The sequence below is a fragment of the Coturnix japonica genome, chromosome 12, assembly GCF_001577835.2.
Source record: "Coturnix japonica isolate 7356 chromosome 12, Coturnix japonica 2.1, whole genome shotgun sequence".
NCBI classification, from domain to species: domain Eukaryota; kingdom Metazoa; phylum Chordata; class Aves; order Galliformes; family Phasianidae; genus Coturnix; species Coturnix japonica.
Window position 1 is genome coordinate 8,315,815 of NC_029527.1, and position 20,244 is coordinate 8,336,058.

Here is a 20,244-nt window from a genome sequence, read left to right on the forward strand (position 1 = left end):
CATTTTCTCCGAATCAGCAACAGTTGCTCTGTTCTGGAAGGCTTCCAAATTTAACCTTCATTCATTAGGAAAAATAAAAAATAAAATAGGATGAGAATGGCTCAGGAGAAAGAGCAACAAGCACCACGTTTACTGGAAGGATAAAAGGTAGAAGAAACTAAGGGGGCAATCAGAAAGTGAGAAGCTTGGGGTGTTATTCTAGGCTGAACAGAGCTTAAAAAATAACTTAATAAAAGAACGTATTACAGAGCTGGAACATTTCTACCTGTTTTCTCACCTGAAGAACAGAATGCAGGTGAAATAGCTTTTGTAAACAAAGGTGACCAGGTATCATTTCGGAACCACTGCACAAAAGCAGGATATGGTTCTACACTATTCACAATAAATCAACCAGATGTTATTGAGTTCCATAGAAAAACTATATGGATGAAATTCATGGATTTGTGTAGTAGGTTGATCTAAAAAGATTGGAACTGATCATCCTGGCATTAAAATCCATGAAGTCATAACCTCCTCTGTGTCATGATTCAAGCTGCTCAGGTGGTAAATGTACAAATGAAAGCCTTTGGCAGCAATACCAGACTGTTGTAACAGCACAACTGTGCTGTGAGTCAGATCAGGGAATTAAACCAGATTAAAAATATTATTGCCAAGGTAAAAAAAGAAGAAAAACCAAACACAAAACTTTTTCTTTTTAAGTACGATTTAGTTCCACAGTCCAGTTTACAACACGACTAAGGGCATGTTGCAAAATGTGGCAACATAGAAAGGAGCAGTAAGGAAAGCAGAATATGTTAAATTATGACTGCCCCCAAAGATTTTATATCATGAAATCGCTGCCTAAAAATACAGCTGCTATACCAAGACACAAAGGGAGAATTTGCTTTCAAGTGGCTGCTAAATCTAGCATGGTATAATATTTGTGTTCCTTTCCTAGGACCGATAATATCCTTAGACTGCCAATATATCAGCAACTTTGAACCTTTGCAAAAACTAATTAGAAAGATGGAGGCTTAATGCAGGCAGAATATTAGGATTTAAATGCTACAGTTTTCATTTTTGAAGCTCATCCCATGCATTGGTGACATGAGTAACCTCGGATGAAAGCATTCTGAAAGCAGGACCACAAGAACAGAAACCATTACAGGTTGAGCACACAGTACTTCAGACGGGTTTTATGAAATACAGTAGTTTGTATGAGCACACAGACTGCCTGCCTGTGAGTGCACCTATTTCCCTGATCCATTTGCACAGTTTTGGAAGGTACCACTCAGCTTCAAGGAAACTGGTCAGGCCAAAGGAACGCTTAATAGAATGACAGTCTTAGAAATGGGACCCATCCTTGGAGACAACTGGAGTTAGCAGGATAATGAGGGGAAGCAGATGGAGAAGGATGTTAGAAAAACAAATTCTGTATTATTTCTCAAGTACTAAACAATTGCAGCTATGAGCAGTGTGGAAAAGCCTGTACAGGCTTTAATATTTTCATATCTGAGGATCAGTAACCACTGAGTGATGTGGTGTCACATATTGAATACTGAAGTGAAATATTAGATATGTGAGATGAAAATCTGTTGGATCTTAATCTTTCAACTGCTGTACCAATACACTTATCTGTAGTCAAATAAATCCTTGTAATAAACTAATCAGACTTCAGCTTAATGTTGTGGGTTTATTTCTAGGCCTGTCTCTTGCTGCTCCTAATTACCTTGATGTTGATGTGCCTGGGCTGCCAGTGCACCCTGACGCCAGCTCCCTGCTACCCACACTGTGCTCAGTGAGAGCACAGTCTCTGCTATGGACACCCTCCATCTGTAACTCCACATCCCTTCATGTCCTTGCTTTTCTGTGATAATCATCCAATTGACATTATCTTTGTGGACTTCAACCCTGCTCTCTAGGACAAATAAAATATGAATGTAGTAGCCCCTAAATCTGTAGTTTTTTGACTGTTCTCTTTTGGTCATCTGTGCATTCCAGTGAGATCCTGAGGTCTCATGTTGAGCAGAGAGCACAGCCTGCTATTTGGACTCACCTGAGAGCTGGTAGCTTGCTTCAGCAGGGAATAATAGTCAGAGACATGCCTGCAGTTGTGGTGTTGAGTCTGATTCTCACATTCTTCTTTCCCTGAGCAGATATCCCATTTCCAATTTTATCTGACATTTTCCTACATATCATTCTTGTTCCTTCCTGGACTTCACTCCCTGGCTACCTTTCCTATCTCTTCCTCACTAAAAGAACAAATTGTTTCTTTCGTTTCTCACTGCTGCCTCTTCTATCCTTATTTCACCTCTTGCTTAAGTTTAAGAGGTCTTTTCACAGCCTGCTTTCTCCTCCATTAACCAGTCTTTTACTCATAGCTTATACATATTTACTCATACTTTTGTTTTGTAAACTATCCAGTAGCAGGGATCATTGGCAATAGGCTTCCTTTGTGCTTCACTCTTACAGCATGTCATCCCTAGACAGCCTCCACAAACTACAACTTGCAGCAAAACAAAGCACAGGACAATGGACATCTACTTACCTTCAGAGAACAACTTGATTCTTCCTTCCTCACTGAACTTTCCTGTTTGCTCTGAATAATTGTTCATGAGTGTTCACACCATCTGCTGTGCACTGTAAGCACAAGGTCCTGTGGAATAATGAATATTTGATCATGTCATTCAAGGCTAAAACAAGATTGCATGGTTTAATTCTGCCATTTCCCAGCTGTACAATCTCTATTTCTTTCACGCTTTTCATTTCCATATAGAGTAAATGTTTATCTTGCACACCTATTTCTCTCTCTCTCTTTTTTAAAGTGAACTTACAGTGTATTTCATTACAAAATAAGTCATTTTTTTTTCCTAAAGTAGGAGATGACTGGGTCTAAAACATTCGGTCCTAGTCCATTTTGGAATAAGTTGTAAAGTTCTGATAGTCCAAAGTTCATGGACACTAAAAAATAGTTCTGGGTCAGGCTTACTTTTTTCTCCAGTCCTGGTTCTTCTCCCTGTTCTGTGGCTTCTGGAAAGTAATCATTGCTGTTAAGTCTCTTTGTCAATGGGGAGGAACTAAAAAGTCTGGAGAACCAAACTCAAATGGGGAGAAGCCCAGTATTGCTACTTATTGGTATTATTGTTTGTTTCTAATTTGTCATCCTATTTAGGGCTTTGAACATGGATGACTTTCCCGGACAAAGGTCTGGAGAGGCATCACATCATGTGCTACAAGCTGTATCCTCCTGAGGTTTACTGGTGCTGAGCCCTGACAGAAATGCATACCCTGAAGTCTGTGCTCAGTCTTCCGTGAGGAAGCAGCCAACCGCTCTGTACAGCAGCAAATCTGCCAGCTGGCCATAGAGGGGCAATGGCATCAGCTGCAGCCTATTCCCTTTGCTAACTACATGACATATCTGGTCTGGTAGGATTAAAAACCAGGGCAGCGCAGAGCAAATTGCTGCAGGGAAATGGCTTTGGGGGCAGGGGAGAGCATTCATGCAAGGGTTCTTTTGAACATTTCTGTCTTGATCCCGAGCTACCTGCTACATGAGATGGGGCTGAGGGAGGACAGCAAAGGGGAAGGAAGTCTGACTTTCAGGAGAGACCATGGAGAAGCGTAACTCACATTAATGGTGAGATTAAAGGATTACATTCAATTCACACCGCAGTCAAAATGAAATCTCAGCCTCTGCTTTTTGTGTACTGTGCAGTGGCAGAGCTGTGACGGTGGGTGGTTACAGTGCTATGCATCCTCCACAGTGCACAGCCTGGTTCCGGATTTTTGATTGCCATTCTCAGCACAAGTGCTTCCTTCCATATTAAATACTTGACAGCTTCTTTTGTGATGGGTGCGGAATGAGCCCTACAGCCCTATCTTTCCTCAAATAATTTCTGAAGAGGAATCCTTTGCAAACAGATGTAAGAATCAGCTTTCTTAAATTAAAAACAGCAAAAAGCCAAACTTGTTTAAAGCACTTCTTGGAAGTATCAGAACCTCGTGCACCACATTGAGGCCTACAGTACACACATTAAGGCACAGTGTTTTTTTACACAGTCCAAAGCTTAACTGTGCCTTTTTTTTGTTACTACTAAGTGATAACACTACAGGTGAGCTCAAGCTCTGCTGGTTACTTAATAGTGCTCCTAGCTGTGGGAGACAGTGCAGAAGTCCCTCTGCTTCATGAGGCTGTAGGGCATAATCCACCATGTTAATGACTGTCGCTATTTGAATGTATTCTTTCCCCAACAGGTCAATGGGAAGTGCGTTTGTAGACACAACACAGCAGGGGACCACTGTGAGAAATGTGCACCGCTATACAATGATCAGCCTTGGAAGCCAGGAGATGGAAAAACTGGGGCACCAAATGAATGCAAAAGTAAGTGGGAGAGAGCTTAGTGACACTGGGTGTCAGAGTCAGATATATACACTCAGATATATGTCCTCCATGATTCACAGTAGGGAAATTATACTATTTGAACAGTAGCATTTGTTGTGCCTGTTAGATAAACCTGAAGTACGTTTCTATGTCTCCCATCAGAATGTCGCTGTCACAACCATGCTGACAGCTGCCATTTTGATCTGAGTGTTTGGCTGGCATCAGGGAAACGCAGCGGTGGAGTCTGTGACAACTGCAAGCATAACACAGAGGGACATCGGTGTCAGAGGTGCAAACCAGGCTATTACCGAGATAGAGGGAAACCCATTTCTTCTGCAGAGGTCTGCAAACGTAAGTGATTCTGTTCCTTCAGTGCAAATAAGTGAACGGTGGAAGCCTGCTAAAAGAATCAACTGCTATGGAAGCAATTACTGGTATTACTATTCCTTGTTTGTTTTTAATTTCTAGACCACAGTTTTCTGATCAAAAGTCATCTTCCCGATTCTCTGTGTCTAGCCCTCAATGGTATCACAATTTCTATGATAATTGCTATAGTTCACTGGTGCGTTACATTCTGATGAAAGGTATATTCTTGTGCTTGCATTTAAAATGATGTGATTCTGTTTTTCATTTGAAGCATGTTTTATTTATTTAACTACTTCTGCATCTCTCTTAAGACAGTGGATGCTGTGCCTATGTGAAATATATGGTTAAATTCCATTTGATTTTATGCAGTATCTGTGAATGTCAGTGTATACAATAATGGCTACAGGAGGTGTGTGCCCCTGTAGGAACAGATGAATCAGAGCTTTCAGACTTCTCTCTGAAGTCTACAGCAGTACCTTGGGGTGCTCTGCCCAAATTAATCGCCTCATTAACACTTCAGCAGGATGTGTTAGGAAGTAACTCAGGCACTAACATGAGTGTATAACTTCTGGATCAAGGTAGTTTACATCCATCCAGTCTGGAACACAGCCAGAACGAGCCCAAATCTCTCTTAGTCTAGATGTTTCCTGAGTATCCCGCCAAATTTCACACTTCTTATTCCATCTGGTATTTATTTGGAAGTTGTTGTATCCAAGAATGCACATGAATTCGTTTCTTCCTCTGGATAGTCTTCCTTCCCTCCAACTCAGACATCAGTTGCCAACACTGGGAACATCATCTTCTATCACTTATACTCATGTGTGTTTGGTCTTCATCAAGTTTTCTCTTGAACACTCAGGATACAAAAAGTCTTCTCCCTTGAGCTTAACGGCCTGTGATATTGCTAAAGGCATGTGCAGCACATCCCATATTTCTGCACTTTTGCATTCTTTCCTCTGGAATATCTTTCTACCTAGCACAGACTTTCACACAGTCCTTTCTCTTTGATTTCATAATTTCCAACCAACACCAACAGACAGGGTTGGGGTGAGCTTATCTAACTAACCTTGTATGCTGTGGTGCTATGATGGCTTCTCTTCAGTCATGTTTTTAGTCTGAGCAGATTTGCTCAAAAATGAGAACAGAATTTTATGCCAAATTAGTTTTCAATCTTACAGTACCTGCAAGAATTTGTGTATGAAGTGATTGTGTTTAATACCAGGGTGATGGTACAGTAGCCAGCAACATGTGTAATATTACATAACCACTATAGTGAAGGAGCACAGGAGAAAAAGCAGAGAGGAAAAAAACACCTGAAAATACAGCTTACCTGTGTGGGAAACCCTAGAACAGTCTGCTGGAATGAAATCAGACCTTGACTCTACCTCTGCACCATTTGTGGCCTATTTACAGGCCTCTCAGTGCCTCCTGCCAATACTCTGCACAGCAAAAGAAAAACTGTTCAGAGGGATAAGCAGAAATTCACCTTCTTACATGTTACATGTTTGTTTATCTTTTAACCTTGCTAATATGTATGAAAGATGACAATCAGACCAGGTACATTTCCCTCAAACCTTGGCCCACTGATCATAAACAGAAGAACTGCCCATTTTGAACTATATTTGTCAGCATTTACATGCACTGCTTCCAAGCCATCATCTCAGTTTAAGAAACCCACACAAAAAGTACTAGGCTTACAATAGTCAGTAACCCACGTGCTGGGCAAGAGCTGAAAAGCAATAATAAACTGCAAACAGCAGAGTGAATGGATGATTTTTGCCTGGTTCTCAGCTTCTAATTTTGAAGTCAGAGAAGAAAAATCTCCATGGGAGATCAAAACTTGACCCATGTGTACAGTGGATACTGAGCTGGGAAAGGAAATCTGATGAAAAAGCTGAATGAAATGCTGTGCTAATCCCTTTGAGAAAGCACGCTTGAAGAGTGCTCTGCCATCCAGAGCAAAGTCTAGGTTCAGCTGTGACAGCCCCCTCAGGCTCCCAGAAAGTTAACAGGACGCTGCCCAGGCCCAGAAAGAGTCTTTAAGCATTAGTCATAATAATGAACAGCATTGTCTCTTAATCACTGCTAGGAAAAAAAAAGTTGTATAACAATTGGATGTCCTGGCACTATCCAAACCACCCTCTGCTGACCCTCCAATGTGAGACTGCAGAGACATTCCCTTGGAGGAAAAAAAAAGGGTGTGTGTGTGTGTTGAAATTTGACATGTAAGTGTGGATCTGTTATTCCTTTTCATCTGCAGAGATAGCCTGCCTCTGATCCCTTTGCTTCTCTCCTTCCTAGCTGCTGGAGGTGAATGAAAGCCAGGTCATGTACAGAGCCTTGTTTTGACACTGTTTAGGTTTATAAATAAGAAAGGGAAAAAAAAGAATAAGAAAAAGAAAGGCTTGAGAAGAGTGCCAGAGCAAAGCTCACACCTGCTTGTTATTGGGGGTGACAACACGGGATTAAGTGGTTTGAATATAGATTTGTATGAGAGCTTTGACTCAGAAGCCTAATCGTTTCCTAACCAATGATTAGAAAAGCTGCTGTATCCTTGGCTCTTTCCTGTGGCTTATTTGGAGGCTTAAAGGATCCTTCTGAAATGGCACCATCTTTTGTACTCACACTTTGCTTAGCTTAAATAAAATGCAGGCATGTAGACCCATTAGAAAGGATCTCCAGGAAAACAAGCTTTTTTACCCCGAGCACAAGGGTTGAAAATTAAAATGTGACCAGATGCACATGCACACACTCTGAAAAGCTCTGCTGCTCTTCCTTTTACTTCTGAGCAGAGGCAGTGAACTTTTAATTGTAATATCACAAAGGCCTGATCACATCTTGGTTCAGTCTGTTTTAATCAGCTCTGACCACACACACAGCTGTCTATCTTACTGCCTTCATTTAAGAAACATCATTGGCTGAGTCGATCCCCACATCTGATATGCTTTTAAAACAGCTCTGATTTGTTTGCATGCTCAAAAGATGCACATGTGTATCTTTCAGATTCAAAAGGCATTGTTGTCTGTCTTTCATCAAACAGCCATTCTGTTTCTTATGCAATACTAGACAGAAGTTTAAGGGGATGTACATCCAGGTTCACTGAGTTACGTGAAGCATTTACCATTTTCCTATAACTGGGGATCATATTTTTGCAGCCGATATTACATTTTTACATCTGTGTCTAATAACATGGGGAAGACAGCTGTGCTGAGAGCAGACAGATTTATTGAGGACTTGATGGAGGTTGCTGTATGAATAATTCATCTATTTTTTTTTTATTCCTTGTCTCCCTCTTTTACAGTATATGACATCCAGTAGGATAACAAAAATCTTAGGATAGGAGTGAGAGTAAAAGCCAAGAGGATGCTTTGTGGTACTTTGTGACTGACAGCCACTACTAATACACAGTGAAGTGTTTTGCATGATGCTGCTGTCAAGGGGAGAGCCCGTATAAACCAGCCATCTCTGAGCCAGAACTGTCTGCACACCGTCCCTAACATAATTGATGATGCCTTTGACAAACAAGGCTATTGTCATGTTGGCTGGTGTTTTGTTAGATGGGGATGCGGATAGAGAAAACTAAGGTTTGCCAAGAGGAAAGAAGCAAAAATCAGCAGGGAAAAATTCTTTGTTAAATATTGGGAAACATAAAAAAAAAAAAGTTTGCTTTTCTGTGTCTTTAATTGTAAGGTTTATCTGCAAAGCTGTGGTACTGTGAAGCAGATAAAACCCAGTCATCGTCAGCTGCCCCTTCAGCATGTGACATGCGAGCTCTTATTTTGGGAGTTTCCTTAGATGCACAACGATTTTGGCCATAACACTCTGTAAGCCAGACAATGTACACACCCAAGCTGAAATGCTAAATAAACACAGACTGAGTAAAGCATTTGCAAGCCACTTGTATAACTCATCTGAAAGTGTTGTACATTTATTGATCCGAACTGCTCTCTGATCCACCAGAAGGCTGTCCCTGTTTCTAATTGGGGAATATGTTCATTTGGAACATTAGTTTTCCTGATCTGCAGCCATGAAATAACTAAAGCAAACAAACAAACAAACAAAAAACCTAACAAAACAACATGCATTTTTTCTACCTCCTCATTAGCTTCCATCAGTGTTGTCAGTCACTGTCCTTCAGTACTTTCCCTTAGGGATAAGGTGGGTGAAGGTCTCATCTTGAATTAGAATCTTGCCTCAGTTGGTGACAGGTAGGCTAATGATGTTAATGACTTACCCACCTGTCATGTGACCCTAACTGATAAAACCTGAACACCAGAAGATAAGAATAAAAACCAGATCCAAAAGTTGCAGAAATATGAGAAATTTCAAGTGAAAACATCACAGGTAGATCTTAGATACAGAGATATCAGGATGAAACCAGAAATCTGGATTCAGGCCAGTGTAGATGTTGGCAACCTCTCACTGCTTGTGGCTCAGACCTGTCTGCACTAATGCAAGCACACGTTTCTGCTCCTTGTTCCCAGATCTATTACATTTTCAGTGCAGGATAGAACTAAGTGTCTCCTTTTTCAGGTCGATGTAGTCAGTCCTACATAAGTCTGGGTAAAAGTAATTCAAGTTGAGCAGGGACAAATCAGAACTTGCCTTTGAAACTGTCAGTGCTAATGAGCACTTGGTTGTTACACCTGCTCTCCAGAACTGACAGCAAAATCCCTGGGTTTGCTCCCAAAGTCAAGACTGCTTTGTGGCAAACAGGCGAGCCTGCTGCCATCCGCCAACCAGCTCATTGTGTTGAGTACATTGCCCATGACAGCACGCTTATTTTTTGTCCTTAGGCTATTGTGCTAGCATCCCTTGAAAACAACTGACTGAGATCTGTCTACAGCAGAGTGTAATAATATTATTAAAAATATTGGCATAAAGAACACAGGGCATGGTGAAAAAAAATAACTACGTAGTAAGCAGATCATAAGAGAAATGCCTATTAAACAAAACTACTCACCCTTTTTCTCATGTTTTTGAAGGTATTTTTTCTTGAGCATCAAACATGAAGTTGCAGATGAAAGTGAATCTGTGCTTGATACAGTTAACACTCTTTGGAGTCATATACTCCCCCTTGGAAAATGATGTGTGGAATCAGAGCGTTCATTTGTTCTACTATCTGTGAGCTCATGAAGAAAAGTAGTTTGATTAGTAGCAATGATGGGCAAACTTCAAAAGCTCAGGAGATCATGTTTGGTTCAGATAAGCATCCAGAAGGCTGGCCCCTGATCCGAGCTATCCAAACACCTTGGGTGTCCAACATTTAGCTGAAAATCTCTATTAAAGCAGGTCTTGGCCACAAGATTTTTATTTCCCCACTTTTTCAGATGGATGATGTAATGATATATTTCCTCTTCAGACACTGCTACAAGATAAAAACAGGGCGTGCTTCTTTGTTACTATAAAAAAAGAACTGAAATACAAAGGCCTGGAGTAGCTCAGTTCTCATTTTAGTCAAATATGTTTGAATAGAAAAAATTAGTGGGCATGTTTATGACTTGTATTTTATCCACAGAGAGCCACTTAGAGAGAGGCTTAATCATCTCAGTTAACCTATTCCCTGATGAAGAAAAGTCAATTGAACCTGGCTTTGCACCACCATGGATATAAATAGATTTAAACAGATATAAGTAGATATAAATAGATACAGATAAGATTTTCTACCTCGTTCCCTGATGCTGTCACATTGGGAATGTACTGGTGGCATGGGAGTATGACAATCTATTGTATTTGAAGGCGGTGTACCATAGGAGCTATAAGCATCTGTTTTACTATCGAGTTGTCTTGAGTTGCTCAGGCCAGTGTTAAACTGGCCATAGCATTAGGAAGATCTCTTGTATTCTTCTCACGTTGTTCTTCAGATACATGTGAAATACATCTAGTGAGTTTAGAGATCTTCTCTTATTCTGTTTCCTTTACTTTTAATGAGTTTATCTGTGCAATAAATTTCATCAGCTTTCCTACATGTATACAGTACCGCATGGCAAAAAGTCCCCTAGAACTCACAGGGAAAGAAATCTGTAGATAATGTAGAAGCAGACATTGAAGAAATATTTCAGATTGTCTGAACCACCTGTATAAACCACATCTAGCCCCAGAGGAAACACTAGTTTTGGACATAAAACCATTGAGCATCAGGAGGAGAGCAGGAATTTAACAGCTTTGCAAAACTGTCACATAAACCTGATGACCCCTGGGCACACAATCTCAGTCACCTCTTACCATATCTCCGTAGCTTGCTCCTGCCAGCCAATGGGTTCAGCCAACGCAACGTTCAGCAGGAGCTGGCGATGCCACCCCAAGACGGGATTCTGCTACTGCAAGCCAGGTGTGGCGGGCCCCAACTGCGATAGATGTCTCATGGGCTACTGGGGCTTTGGAGAAAATGGCTGTCGTCCTTGTGACTGTGCCAGAGACTGCGACCAACATACTGGAAACTGTTTCAATGGGTAAAGGAGCCCTCATTTGAGTTCACTTTGAGATGGGATTCTGTAAAAATGAAATGAAGGTTAAATGAAATATGGCAAAAATGACAGTAAATGGAGGATGCTGGAGGAGGCCAGAGGATACATGTTATCTGAGAAGGTGGCTATAAGTCATAAAAGGTCTCTTGGACTCCATTTGATGGCTAGTACACTTGTAAATCCATTGTATTATTTAAGCTGACCTTGAAATGATGAGTTTTGCTAATAAGAAGCAACTCCACAAGCCCAGAGGAGTCTATCCAGTATTCCTAAATACATCTGTTTGCCTTGGAAATAAATGGAAGAGTCTGGAGAGCTTGCCTCTCCTCTGTGCCTAGGGTAAAACGAGTTTCAAGGTCTCTCTTTTATGTCTGCTGGGTAGGCATACACACCCCAAACATGCTTTAATCTCAGTACAGAAATCCTATGACTTACTGACTGGCTGCAATTTTACCAGTCCTGCAAGTATCCTCAGTTCCTATTGACATTTGCAAGTGATCACTAACTTAAGAGTTATTTCATTCAGAAAAAAATAACAAAAATAAAACCCAAACCAATCAACCATTCAACCAGAAAAAAAAAAAAAAAAAAAAGAGAAAAAAGCCCCAAATGTATATATTTAAAAACAAAAATGCTAAGTCAGCACAGGTGAGGTCTAAGTAAAAGCCTAGATCTTGTGGTTTCTCTACAAGGTATAAAGTTTTGCTCTTACACTTCCAACCCGAAAAGAGAAAGCTTTACTTCTTGTATGCAGCCATAAACTGCTTCTCTGTGTCCTAACCAAGTCTTCTTTGTGCCCTTCCAGCTATGACAATGAGCCATTCTTTAATATCCCCATTGGGGGACGAATCCCTGACCTCGTGCAAACACCAACTAATGAGAGTGAAGAGGAGTGGAAATGGAATGACCATGAGCAGGGATTTTCTGCTCTGAGACACCCAGGTACAGCCCAGAGTCTGGGAACATCCAGTAACTTCACTCAGTGCTAGATCCTCCTTCTTTCCACCCTGACTTAGACTCTGTCTCATCTCTAGCTCTACTCTGTCCTCCTGCTGGCAACATCTCTTGATTTGAACTGTCACTGGTTATTATGCCTATGTTGTTATTTTCCAAACAAGGTTCTTCTATTCAACTTTGGGTTTTGGAAATCAATGAGTCATAAGTAAGATTGTGTGAAAAACATCCTCCATTTGTATTTTTAATTATTGTCATAATGCTTATAAACTTACACAGCTTCTTCTCAGTCACTCAATGTGTTGTTCAGTGCTTCAAATGCTGTTTGTGAAAAGACCATGCTAGCCATCACTGAAATGAAGCCATATCTGTGGTGGAACACAAGTGATGTTAAGGATAAGGTGTCCCTTATGGCACAGCAGCTCAAGACAGAAAGTAAAGAATTATTATACTGTATCCAGATAATGTCATCTAGCAAGCAAGGTTACAGAATGCTCCAGCTGTTGTATACCTTGACTTTTCTGAGAGCAATATTAACTCAATAACAGCAAGGTTCATCATTTCTATCTTATAGGATAAAAAATATATACATTATTACATACATGATTTAAACCTGGATCTGATTCTAATAAAAATCTTTATTAGTACCAGTTTATTAACTATATAAGAGACACCATGAGGGCCTCATTTTACTTGGCAGCACTGTTCAGATCTCAGACTAATTATCATATTACCTAACAAGAAGCAGATTTGCAAATAAGTGAGCTCACGCTCAAGGACTATTCAAGTCCATCCAGATTCTGGGAGTTACATACATAAAACTGAATAGCATTTGCTTCTCTTTACTGTCTCATTTCCTCAATCTTCTCCAACCTTTTGTGTTTTGTGATTCTCCTGCTAGAAAAGTGTGTGTGCAAAGAGAAGGTGCTTGGAAGCGTCACTGACTTCTGTCAAATGAAATACGCTTATGGTAAGTGCCCTCAAGGTATGATACTTTCACAGCATTCTTTATGCATGTTATTTGCTGTTAGCTGATAGGAGTGAAAAATTACAGAACTGGTAAATAAGAGGTAGGATTTATTCTGCGCTTTCTATATAGTGACATGTCCAACTTCAGACCAGAGCTGATCAATGAATAGCTTGAAATATGCCAGGCTCCTTGGTGTCTCCTTTCCACCTTCACTTTTTACAGCAGGAGTTCAGAAACTCTAAGTCTGTGGAATGATTTTGCAGTCATTACACAGGCTCAAGTGCTTGCTTACCACGAATGTATTTAATACTGTGATTTATCAACACCCGGTTCACACCATCACATGAAGCAAGAAAGGAAAGCTTTGGCATCCAGAGGTCCGATATGCTTATGTCATGACACAACAAAGCCTGCTCATGGGACCAAGCTGGATGAGTCTACCCTGCCAAAAAGTTACAGGATCCTATTAAATTAAAGGAAATCTATCATGGCAACCAGATGTTAGGCCACAGAACAAAAATATTCTTTCTGGTTTGTTGTGCAATCATGGAATTTCAGCCATGTGATATGTCTGACAGGAAACTTCTTGACTTCCTTCCTGTGGAGCAGACCGTCCTTTCCCACTGGACACAGATTTAGACAGGCCAGTGTTAAAGCCGTACCAGTTTCAAGAGTTTTCAAACTGTCAAATATAAGGCACAGAATCAGCGTGCTTCAAATCAGACCATTAGTGGCTGATCTGTTTTTAAACACTTCCTCTGTATATGTACAGTTGTTTACCTGTGATCTCCAAATGTCTGACAGTGATCCATTAAAGAATAGTTGATAAATACCATGTTGAAAGGATCAGTTACTTCAGCAAAAAAAAAAAAAATAAAATCCAGTTTTCCTTCTCCAAATTTGTTTGGATGGAACCATGGCTGAAACATACAAGCACTGGCACACACTTCTGGTACAGCTGCAGTGCTTTTTCATGTCTTCTTCCAAAATGTTAAAATTCTGCCTTTTAGCAACATAAAAACAAATCCTTCAGAACTTCTGTGTTGGTGTCCATCTTGATATGTTTCTTGGCAGTGATAAAAGCAAGAATCCTATCGGCTCATGACAAAGGGACGCATGCAGAAGTTGTTGTGAAAGTGAAGAAGGTCCTGAAATCTGGCAAAGTGAAAATTGCTCGGAGCAACAGAAGCATTTACCCAGAATCCTGGACCAACAGGGGATGTACTTGTCCCATTCTCAATCCTGGTAAGAACAAAGTGCTTTTAGCACTGTGGGATTAGGCTCAGGCTGTTATGGTGCTCATCAGATTCATCCTCGGCATCTACACCACTGCAAATCAGGAATAACTGTTCTGAAAAGAAGTTACATAGTATGAGAGTAATGGAAGTAAAATGCAGCTGGAGTAATGCACTGTGGTTCAGCAGTTCCAGGCAGCATAAAGCACAGTGAACCCACTTCTTTCTGTCGACTACTAAAAAAAAAGGACAGAAAAAGTAATTCCAGATTTAAACACTTAAGTACAAAAACACATTTCCTTGTGGTGGATGTGATAGGAGGTAACAGATGGGGCGTTTCTCTATCCACTCGACAGTAGCTAGACTGAAACTACCTTCAATAGCTACTGCATGAGCAGTGCAGCTACACAAGCCAACAGCTTGCTTCCCCTGTAAACAGTCGTGACAATTCATTAGGAACATTGGCTATAACTACTGAACACTTCTCATTCATCTCCTTCAAAGTGATGGAGTAAAAAGCAGTAAAGAGCATTTTCTTAGCAGAGAACAAAGTCATACAAAGAAAAAAAATCAAGGCACCCTGGAGATGTTTCACCTTTTTGTGATCTGATTGGAACTTCCAGGTTGTGACTTGAAGAAATTTTATGAGAAAAAAAAATCCAAGTATTTTTATATTAATGAGTTTTCTGAGGAACAACTCATTAAACATTTGTGAGACACACTGACGGTGTGATCATCTTAATAGATTAATTAGGATGCCCCATCATCAAGCATAGTTATCCTCCTGATGCTGCAGTGAATGCTCAGTGGTTCCATTTCCTGGAGACATCTGAGTTACTCCTAACAGAGGAGGAGAGGACTGCTGTACCAGAATACATATCTGCCATACTGAACAGCCACGTCAGCTGAGCTGCACAGGGCACGTAGATTAATCTGGCTCTTTAGGCTGCTCACCAGCCAACCCCCATGCAGCCTCTTCTCAGGCACTTCAATAATTGTGTTTTTGTTTCCCTCCGGAACACGAACAATGTGGTCTTTCTGTTGCCAAGAGTTTCAACTCCGAGTTCCTTCTTGTCTTTACTCCAAAAGTTTCCACAGATGGAACCCAAAGAATTGCTCTTTGGAAGTTAAGTGGGTGGATATAAAAAGGTTGTCTGCCTTCCATCAGGATGGCTCTATTAATCTCAGCTAAGGTCAAACAACCAGGGCAAAATTTTACAATAACAACTAAAATTAAACAAACAGAAAGCAGCAAACATGCAAAACAAGAGATACAAATTCATCTATTATCTGTGTAGGACTTTAAAGCACTTTTCTTCCCTGAATGCCTCCACATGCTGAAAGTATAAGCGGAATATAATAGCAGTTTCCATATGCATTGAGATTGAATTCTGCTACTCACACCTATAGAAGCCAGGAGTAAAGCTACTGAAGCACACAGTTACACTTAGAGTAGAGAGATGAGACTCAAAGTCGGTCATCTATGCATGGTGGCGGTGAGTCCATGAGAGCTAAACCCATCAGAACTAAATCAACCTGTAGCTATTGCTGCATGCAATCATATGATGTCTCAGCTGTTACTCCAGGAGTCAGCACTGACAACATGCACATGAAGGAGTGTGTACACACAAAAAAATACACACTGCATGTGCACAAACTGGCATTTAAGAACGACACGGAGCTGACTAAGATGCCACATACGAGATCCTTAAGAAGTAGAAAATATCTGTATTTATTTCCTTCTACTCAGTGATTTTTTCTTTCCTCTGAATTAGGTACCGACTATCTTATAGCAGGTCAGGAGGACTCTAGGAGCAGCAAACTCCTCGTGAACATGAACAGCCTGGTGAAACCCTGGAAAGCACATTTGGGAAAACAAGTGGCAGATATTCTTCGAACAGGGTGCAAGTAACTTCAGATTCAAAACTACAGCGATGAACTTTGCCTTTTAGTAACACTGCAGTGAAAGGTGTAGCTAGCTCCTATGTTACCAATCAACGTGCTCCTAGCTGAAGTGATGAAGGTGGGCTCACCACCCTTTCTCCTTTCATTTCCATAGAAAATGCTGGGACATGACTGCTTTTTTTTTTCCAAAAATGCACAGACTTATCACATAGCATCATCCATAGGTTACAGATTTAATTTCAGCCTGATTCAGTGTACCCAGAGAATCATTTTACAAGGCAAAACTGAAGGTATGGATTAGTGTTTCCACACTTCCAGTCAGAGCCTGATATTAATACATATAAGCTGCTTACATAACGCATTCATTACTTGGGTGTAGTTTTTGTTTTAAATAAGTGACCACTAACAGGCAGCAATTTCTTTCAGCTTCATAAGTGGCATAATACTAGATAAGTATGTCAAATGTAACATTTATCTAAAGCAGCTCAGATATTTTTATTTACCATCAGTGACTACGCCAATATAACGTGCTGCTTTCTAGAAAGCAATACTGCCAGATGGCTGAACAGAAACAAACTAACACAAGACTCATCTGGGACAAGGCTCTGTAGATGTACTTTGCTGTCATCAGTGCTTAGTGATGAGCTCTGCTGCAGAAAGTGCCTTAGCACAAACTTGATTCCAATTTCAACTCTTGCTCTCATTTTGCTCTTTGCTGTAGTACTCAAAACTGTAACACCGGGCAAAGGTTGCACAGTGGTTACTACCAAAAAGCCTTATGCTAGGAAAGAGCCAAAACGTGATGAACTTTAGCTGCTCCTACGTTGAGTTTGTAGTACTACAAAAGCTACAAAAGTAGGAGGTAGATGGGTTGCTTGTATTGCATATTAAATGAGATCGCTATAGTTACTGTGAGAGCAAAGTGGATCTTCAAGCTTTGCTCGAGACCACTGACATTTGATTTGCACTCAGTGCTTACATTCTCCTTTATTTCTCTTGGTCACTCTTGAGGCTGAGATACTGAACTTCAGCTGCCTTCCCATTGTACGTGAGGATTCTTCTCCCACCCCACAGGAGTACAGGTGAGGTAACATCTGCACTCGAGGTGGAAACAGTCCTGTCCTGCAAAAGCATTCTTTCTAAACCAACTTCCCCCTACATCTCCGTACTGAAGAGGAAGATTTTTTAAATGTTTCCTAACAAAATATTTTGAAGAAAGTGTAGTTCTTGACCCCTGCCCCTAAGACAGGGAAATCATCATCAAATGGAGTTCATTTAAACACATTATCTCAATAAGTAAGGCAGAAATGATAATGGATCAGTCGATACTTCCAGGTGGTCAAATGTGCTACTTCTGCATATATTTTATTCCATATCTACAATCTGTCTGATGCTCTCAAAAAGAGGCACTACCTTAATTTAGCACTCCCTGGTACATAAGAAAATCCAAAGCTAATGCAGAAGGATGGCTGTTCTAGGCTACAGGTTTATTCTCTTCATCACTGGGAACCTGGAAAAACCAGCTCTGTTAATTCTAATTGCCTCTGTTTTTCTTTTTAACTTTGCATTGGTTGAACAGCAGAGAAACCTTCAGGTCATTTGGAAATGGAAGACAGGCAGGTATCAAAAAGAAGCGCTGCTCTTCTGCTGACAGTGTATAAAGTGTCTCTCTCTTCCCTTTCGAGAAACCCCCCCTTCTCCTTTGCCATAGATTTTCTTTCCTTCTGTTTGTCTTACAAGCACTTCGTTATTTATTTGTTGTTGCTAAAGCGGTATCCACCAACGTGGCATCTCCAACAAGCTATTTAAGTAATGCAATAAAACACTTTTTAAACAGGGTATTTGGCTTAATTTGAAATGTCAGTGTATAGAAGTTAGGAGCATAACACCTTCTTTCTTACTTTTCTTCAGACTGTCTGAACAAGAAGACTGATTAGCTCTCTTTCAAACAGGAACGAAGACATGTTCATGAATTTACAGTATTCTCATAGGGCCTCTCACCATAAGTGAAAATTAGGCATATGTTTATAGCTAAGTTCAGTAACATACTTTTCAACACAGGTCCTTTATACCTGTGAGGCATCTCATTTTACCGTGATCATATTCCATTTTGGTTCATAGAACCGTATTAAAGCAAACTTCCATGTTTTAATTTTTGTGCCAGATTGGTGATTGTGGGGAAGAGTGAACAACTTCACAATTCCTTTTGGAGGGTGAAAATTAGTTGTTAACATGGTCATTCACAAGTATTTCCAGCAGTCACAAGTAGAAATGCTATTTGGGACACAAATATTGATACCCTGGCATGTTCTCCTAGTACCCGCTGTAATACTGTAATTAATGATAACCTTACTGCAAACACGGTTGTGTGAAAAGACAGCCATCAATATGTTACACAATTCAGTATCTCAGAAATGAGTGAGAACCATAAACATACATTTCAGAGAGGTATAAAACAAATGAGGTGGAGGGACATTGGGGTGGCACCAAAAACATTCAACACGTTTATTATCCAAATTTCCCTCTTTTTGAATCCCTACTTTATTTGCTGGTGGCTATATAGGTAAGTTTCCCTTATTCCCTCTGTTAGTCAGAAACATGAACATTTTGTTCCAACCACAAGCTCTCGTTTAATGGCTTCACATGTGCATGAGGGAGTGCAGGATGACTTACAGAAACTGCTGTGTGTTTCTCAGGACAAGCAAACACAGTCATACATAGTGAATTTAAAATAAACTACCCCAGAAGATATCTCTTTCCAAGACAAATTGTTTTGTAGATCTGCATGCTGTACTAAGTATCTTTTGATCATCCTTGTGACTGTCTCTCTGAGGTGGCATAATTATATATATAATACTAATACAGAAAAGAAAATGTATTTGCCCTGTACAGAAGTGGCTGTACTGCTTCTTACAGTAAAACAGGACCCTCTTAAAGATGTCCATGTGAACGACCCTACAACACCCAAATGGATAAGGTAGCAATCACATACTAAACGGTAGCGATAATGCATTACTTGGAAATCCTGCCTAAGGATTAAATAAAAGCATCTGGCCACAAGGAAAGCCTGGAATGTTGTGAAAAATACATAAGAGCACAGGCAGTCACCTGAAGGAGAAGCATATGCAGCTTTCCACACAACAGCAACAAAATCGGTATCATTGCTCTGTAACAGCTGTGCAGTACATCTGTCCATGAACAAATGAGCGTTCTTACAACACGGACCTTTAAAACATGGAAGCAGTTCATTAAATGGTGAGTGCTGAGCTAGTTCCTATATGGTAATATACCATCGCTAATGCTTTATCTCCTGCTCTTCTTGAATGGTAAAGAAAAATAGACCTAGCAGAACGTTGTGCAGTGCACTTCTGGAAATAGTTCACTGCTATAAAGAACAAGTTTTCTCTGTAATGTGTCTCATGACTTTTCCATCCTGCTTGATGTAAGTTCTCTTTGAGTTGATATAATTTATACAAAGTGCTCTCTGAAGACCCCCAAACCTGGAAGAGTTAGTGTGTTATTTGTTACGTGTTGTAGCACATTCCCTTTTGTACTTAAAACATCAATTAAAAATATTCAGACATTTACACTGATGTCTGGTTTGGGATCTATCTTTAGGATTTTGAACCACACAACTTGAACCTCAAACTACATGCACATTAATACTTTTTAAGTTAATTAACCACAACAATTACGGAAACCATCAAGGCTCTTGCTTCACGAGTATTGAGCACAGAGTTTAGCAAATGCAGAAAAGCATTTAGTAAATAAGGCAACCACAATGCATGTTTGCTATTGGGGAGACTGTGGGAAAGGAAATGTATATTTTGTATGAAAATGTACAGAATATGAACAAAACAGGAGCTGTTAATTTATGTTCGTTCAATTATTAATCAAAATTCAACACTGCATGTGCCTACACATAACATTTCCAAGTGTGTAATTCCCTATCACAATAAATACATCAGGTCAAATAAGGTCTAAAAA

The 20,244-nt window shown here is 40.2% G+C and overlaps 1 protein-coding gene across 2 annotated transcripts in view; it reads left to right on the forward strand.

The window, feature by feature from the left end:
- Positions 1 to 19,846, forward strand: part of LOC107319837 (netrin-4-like) — a 43,721-nt gene extending 23,875 nt beyond the window's left edge. For both annotated transcript variants that reach the window (XM_015875052.2, XM_015875053.2), the window contains 7 exons: positions 4,234 to 4,360; positions 4,523 to 4,711; positions 10,965 to 11,178; positions 11,999 to 12,135; positions 13,049 to 13,117; positions 14,192 to 14,362; positions 16,128 to 19,846. In XM_015875052.2, coding sequence (XP_015730538.1) covers positions 4,234 to 4,360; positions 4,523 to 4,711; positions 10,965 to 11,178; positions 11,999 to 12,135; positions 13,049 to 13,117; positions 14,192 to 14,362; positions 16,128 to 16,264 — 1,044 coding nt within the window. In that variant the 3' untranslated portion in view covers positions 16,265 to 19,846. The remainder of the gene's footprint in view (positions 1 to 4,233; positions 4,361 to 4,522; positions 4,712 to 10,964; positions 11,179 to 11,998; positions 12,136 to 13,048; positions 13,118 to 14,191; positions 14,363 to 16,127) is intronic.
- The last annotated feature ends 398 nt before the right edge of the window (positions 19,847 to 20,244 follow it).